This window comes from Micromys minutus (assembly GCF_963924665.1).
Source record: "Micromys minutus genome assembly, chromosome: 2".
Lineage (NCBI taxonomy): Eukaryota > Metazoa > Chordata > Mammalia > Rodentia > Muridae > Micromys > Micromys minutus.
In genome coordinates, this window is record NC_137971.1 from 51,928,956 (window position 1) to 51,934,925 (window position 5,970).

The 5,970-nt window shown below is 46.8% G+C and overlaps 1 protein-coding gene across 1 annotated transcript; it reads left to right on the forward strand.

Moving 5' to 3' along the window:
* Window positions 1-812: 812 nt before the first annotated feature.
* Window positions 813-1,584, forward strand: LOC308418165 (oligosaccharyltransferase complex subunit OSTC-like). The gene has a single exon (XM_080913525.1). The coding sequence runs from the start codon at window positions 883-885 to the stop codon at window positions 1,333-1,335; it is 453 nt and encodes a 150-aa protein (XP_080769651.1). The 5' UTR covers window positions 813-882; the 3' UTR covers window positions 1,336-1,584.
* Window positions 1,585-5,970: the final 4,386 nt, after the last annotated feature.

Here is a 5,970-nt window from a genome sequence, read left to right on the forward strand (position 1 = left end):
CGTTGCCAACTCTCTGCCAAGCCTTTTCATCAATGGTGCCGTCTTATGGAAACCAAGGACATATGTTACCAACAAAGTCTAGAAATTTTTTGAGATCTTTTTTCTTAACCCTAATTCCTGGAGTCTTGACTTAAGTCCTGAAATAAAGAGGGACTTTTGAGAGAATGCTTGTCCCATCACCTTACCTTTAAGGATCTGTGCCGAGAATGCTTTTCCCTCCGAGCTGAGCTGAGAAGGGTAAATCATGTAATTGCTCTGTTATTCCCTGGAGAAACACAGAAGGCCTTCCTAACTGGTTGTGTGGCGTTCCCTCCTTAGAGATCACCGAAGGCCCCAAATTGGGCACCAGTTTGCCTGGACCCGAAGGACACAGTCAACAGGAACCCGGGATCACCTAGGAGAGAATGGGGGAACAAGAGGCATGAAGAAGGCCTGCAAGTCAAGTGGTCTGATCAAGCTGACAAATTTTTATTTTTTCATATGCTAGTTTTATACAGGTAGAAGAAGGAAATAAGGCATGGAAAAGTAAGGCATGGAACTAAGGGAACTTTCTGGTTAAAGGGTTTCTCACAATACCTTTTGTGAAGAATTCTTGAGAAGGGGGACAACTTAGGTACAGGGGAGAATGTTTTGCAGAGCAGGATCCATTTCCTGGGTGACTGTTCTACTCAGCTAGCTACCTGACCAAAGTGAGATCACCTAATTTCTGGGAAAAGGCCTTTACTGTGGGAAACAGGAACCTAGGCTGAAATCTGTGTAAAATGGCGTTACTCAGACTAAGGGAATTTCTTAATTCTGTCAGCTCCTGGCAGTTAAGATCACTGACTTCCCCGGGCGGTACAGGGGGCTGAAGGCCAGAGAGCTGGCCCTACTGCTGGGGACATGGAGACTGTGTACCGAGTCCCGTTCTTAGTGCTCGAATGCCCCAACCTGAAGCTGAAGAAACTGCCTTGGATGCACATGCTGTCGGCTATGGCGGTGTTCGCCCTGGTGGTGGTATCTCATTTCCTCATTACCAGAGGAATAATCTACGATGTTATCCTTGAACCTCCAAGTGTTGGCTCAATGACGGATGAACATGAGCATCAGAGACCAGTAGCTTTCTTGGCTTACAGAGTAAATGGACAGTATATTATGGAAGGACTTGCATCTAGCTTTCTGTTTACAATGGGAGGTTTAGCTTTCATCATCCTGAATCGATCCAATGCACCAAATATACCAAAACTCAATAGGTTTCTTCTTCTTTTCATTGGCTTCGTCGTCTGTGTTCTGTTGAGTTTCTTCACGGATAGAGTATTCATGAGAATGAAATTGCTGGGCTACCTCATGGGCTAGTACCTTTTGAGAAGAAATCAGTGAATCCCGGATTTGCTCCTGTTAATAAAGTTTTCAAGGCTGAACCACTCCCTGTGCAATGTGGAAAAGAATGAAGAGTAAACATTGCATTGAGCGACACCCGAGCAAGCACAGCAAAGCTTGGACTGGAAGTCATGGTATCAGAGACAAGTTCATTACAGTATTTTTCTGATGACCTTTCCCAGTGTACCAGCTATGTTAAATGGCATTTTTTCTTAATTTTTTTATTTTTTAAAGAAAATATACTCCTCCTAAAACTTTGATATTGAACAAAGTGATTATTTTTTACAAACCCGTCATCAGTTTTTGGACTTGATATTTCTGATTTTCAGAAATTAATGCAAATCGAGAAGTACATGATGAGAGCTGAGACGTCTGGACGACTGGCCAGTTCCTGCGGCGGTGCTTTGCCTTCAGACGGTGTGTGTGGTGCTCTGCCGTTTCAGACGCATATGGGAGACTTGTTTCCTGGACAACGTGATGTATGAAAGGAGCAGAAATAAATGATTTTTCTAATTAAAAAAAAAAGATCACTGACTGCTCTTCTAGAGGTCCTAAGTTCAATTCCCAATAATTACATGGTGGCTCACAGCCATCTGTAATGGGCTCTAATACATTCATCTGGTGTTTCTGAAGACAGCTACAGTGTATTCATATACATTAAATAAATAAATAAATAAATAAATAAATAAATAAATAAATAAATAAATCTTAAAAAAAAAAAAAGGATTGCCTAGGTCATGGTGTCTTTTCACAGCAATAAAACCCTAAGGCTTTGTGCATGCTAGGCAAGAGCTCTACTCCACTGAGCTACATCCCCAGCTCCATTTATTTACAGATTTGTTTTCATTTTATGTTTATGATTGTTTGTATATGTGTATGTGTGTGCACCATTTCAGGCAATGCTCAGAGGCCAGAAGAGGGAGCTAGAATCCCTGGAATTAGAGCTACAGATGGTTGCAATTACTCATGTGGGTGCTGGGAACTGAAGCACTGACTTGCTGCTCTTGCAAGAGAACCATGAATTCAAGACAAGTTAAAGCTACACAACAAAGCTGTGTCTCAAACTAAGAAAACTTGCCATTTTCCATCTTTTGTGCTCTGCTTGTTACAATTGTTGAAGCTGTATAGACACAATGTATTCCCTGATGTGCACAGTTCGCCAGCAGGCTCCTCCTTACTGTTGCTGATCTGGGGTTTACAGATGCAGTGCCATGTCGGGTATCCATCATGACTGTAACCTCTTGGCCTTGGAAATGTCCTGTGATCCATCCAGTCAGCCCTTTCTTCCCACATTCTGGTAAACACTTTTCTCTTCATTTTGTCTCCCTCCCCCCATCTTTTCCAGAAAGTCTAATGCTCAGAATCATTCAAGACACCACTTTCTTAAGAGGGTCTGTAAGATGGCTCAATGGACAAAGGTGCTTGATGCCAAACTCAATAACCTGAGTTTGATATCCGGAACACTCATAGTAGAAAGAGAACAGAAACATGGATACTGTGGCTTGTATGTGTAAATAAAATTACTTTGACTTTGCTTCTTTCACTTACCAAGATACATTTAAGATCCAATAACATCTTCTATAGCTTTCAGCCCATTCCCTCCTTTCTTTATCTTTCGTTTTTCCCTGGGGATTGAATTTAGGGCTTCATGCATACAAAGTAGTGACCTGGCATTGAGCTACAGCTCTTCCTGGCCTTCTAGATAGGGTTTTACTGTGTAGCCCTGTCTGACTTGCAACTTGATATGTAGACAAGACTGGCCTTGAACTTGGCTCTGCTCTAAATACTGATCATAAAGGGATGTGTCACCATGCTCCTCTGCAACTCAAGTTTTTAGGGCAGGGTCTAGCTAAGTGACTCAGGTTGGTCTGAAGTCCACTGATGCCTCTGACATGCTGGAGAAAGCTGGGTGTTGATTCCCCATGTGTATGACAGTCATGAACCATGAAATGGGAATTTCCTTAAATGGACAGCAATGCTTCAAGTCCCTGTAAAGGTCATCCATATTAGCTGGCACTGAGAAAGGCTTCAGGACCACAGCCTATGCCATTTCTCCCACCCCGAAGAAATGGGCAGCCTCTCTGAGAATGTCATCTGATGGCCATGGGGAAATCCAGAACATCATCTCTCACAGGCTGACACTGACAAGACCACAGTCGAGGCTAGCCCTGAACTGAATGAATGGGAAGCTCTCTGGGTGTCCCTCCTGTGTCCAACCACAGTATCGGGACCCTATCTGCTATCAAGAAAAAGTTGCGGAGTACGGTGACATCAGGAAAGTGGTAAGGAGCCAGGTGTGGTGACACCCACCTTTGATCCCAACACTTGGGAGGTAGATGCAGCCTGGTCTACATACTGAGTTCCAGGATGGTTGGGGCTATGTAGAGTAAAACCTTATTTCCAAAAAAAGAGAAAAAAAAGAGGGGGGGTGAATCAGTCCAGAGGGCAGTTCCTGTGGACCAGTTTGTTCCTGCAGCTTAAAAGACTTCTTACTCCACCTTTCATGCTGAGGCTGGCACTACCCTCTCTGACCATCTTGTCAAGTTCATTTCCTGGTGTGACAATGAATATGGGCACAGCACCAAGTGGTGGCACTTAGGGTCTACATGGCTTCAAAAGAGTAAGATCTTCTGGGGCTACCAGGTCAAGTAGGATCAGGAAAGGAAGAGAGAGCTTTATCTGCTGGGGTGTCCCTGCCTTGACTCAGCACCCCCCAAACACACAGAACCTCCTCTCCTTATAATACTGCACCATGGATCATAAATAACGTTCTGTTCCCATCCCTCCAAAAGGGACATCTGCCACCTTATTGGCTTGAGCCATCCTCTTCTGTCCCTGGATTTTAAATTTTTATTTATTTATTTTGGTTTTTCAAGACAAGGTTTTTCTGTGTAGCCCCTTTGCTGTCCTGGAACTCTCTCTGTAGACCAGGCTGGCTTCAAATTCGCAGAGATCGTCTGCCTCTGTTTCCAGAGTACTGGGATTAAAGGTGTGTGCCACCACTGCCTGGCTACAACATTCTTTGGTCTGGTTGCCCATTTCTCTTGTCCCCACCCTTATTTAACCTTTGCTTGTACAACTCTGAGCCACTTCCAATAGAATGAAATCTAAATTAGCAGGGCTTAGTAGGAAATTCTGCAATCACAGCAGTTGTGAGTCAGAAGGATTGGGAGCTGAAGGCCAGTCTCAGCTACATGTGTAAGAGTTCAGAACCAGCCTAGGCTACGTGGAACCTTATGTCAGGGGGAAAAAGAGCTGGAGAGATGGCAGTTCAGAAGAGCGCTTGCTCCTCTTCTAGAGGTGCTGGGTTCAGTTCGCAGCATCCATATCAGGCAGCTTTTGATTGCCTGTAACTCTAGCTCATGAGGGTCTGAAACCCTCTTCTGCCCTCTTGTGGTTACTTGCTTGCATGTGCACACATAAATAAAACAAATCTGAACCCCTGTATCTACCTAACCCTGTCACCCCCCCCCCCATTAAGCAATACTTGCTGCACCCCAGTTCCTCTACCTGCCAAGGCTTTTTTCAGGCACCACCCTACCCCCAGGCACGTACATCTCCCCATCCCTGCCATAGTTCCTGTGTTTGGTCAGAGCTTTTACTGACACCTGCATTAGATTAGGCTTCAGTCAGGAAAGTGTGTGGACCAACTCTTCCTCTCCACTGAAGGCAGAAGCCTTCACCATCTTATGCCCAGCTGAGCACAAAGCCTAGGTGGGAAAGTCAGATGCAGCCAACTCTTAACTTTTGGAGTGTCGAGGTGCCTAGAATCCCAGAAAAGGTAGACACCATCTATTCAGCGAATATTTGTCCATCTTATGTAGCCTGCATCGGCCATGCTGTGACCTCCATAGCTGTGAAGAGCCCTGAGCCTTGGGACCGTCCCAATCCTTCTGCATCCTTGGCGCTCCAAACTCTTGCTTGTAGTGCGCCCAGGGGAATCGGCAGGTCCTGGGTGGGCCTGCCCTAGTGTCCAGGGCCTCTGCTGCCCTCTCCCGGGTCAGGTGATCCCCACAAGGGCGCTGATCCCAGGTGGGTAGACCGAGAACTTGAGAGAGAATGCCAGAATGCTATACAAAGATTTGCTGAAGTCATTGTCCCTCTTTTTCTTCTGCATGTTTGGGGAAATCAAGGCACGGATTTACCTAAGGCCATGCAGGGAATGCGCAAAGACCGCTAGGGCGGAGTGCTAGCTCTGCAGGCCTGCTCCCTAAGGTGAGGGGGTGGGGAGCTGGCTCAGCCCTTACAGCGGGGCTGCGGCAGGGACCGGCCGGGGTGGGGCTACCGTTTGTCTAGCGTCCGGCAGAAGTCCGCTCTCCTACAGTCAGGGGCGGCTCCAGCAAGCAGCTGCGGCCGCTGGAGGTAATCTCTGCTTCGCGCCGGCTGGGCTGGAGGACAGCTGCGACCCAGGAGGCATGCGGGGGTGCAGGAGGCGGGTCGAGGGCTGTGGTGGCGGCGTCACCGAGCCCCATCGTCCCCAGTACCTTCCCGGAGGGCGACTTAGGGTGGGGCCCGCGGCTCTGCAACTCGAGCTGCGGCACTAGTTAAAAATACCCCTTGCCCTACCCTCTCTTTGGCCGGCGGTGCCCTTCTATCCCAGTCCAACCCTTC

Excerpts from the sequence above, each read along its gene's own strand:
- LOC308418165 (XM_080913525.1), top strand. The coding sequence starts at position 883 with ATGGAGACTGTGTACCGAGTCCCGTTCTTAGTGCTCGAATGCCCCAAC.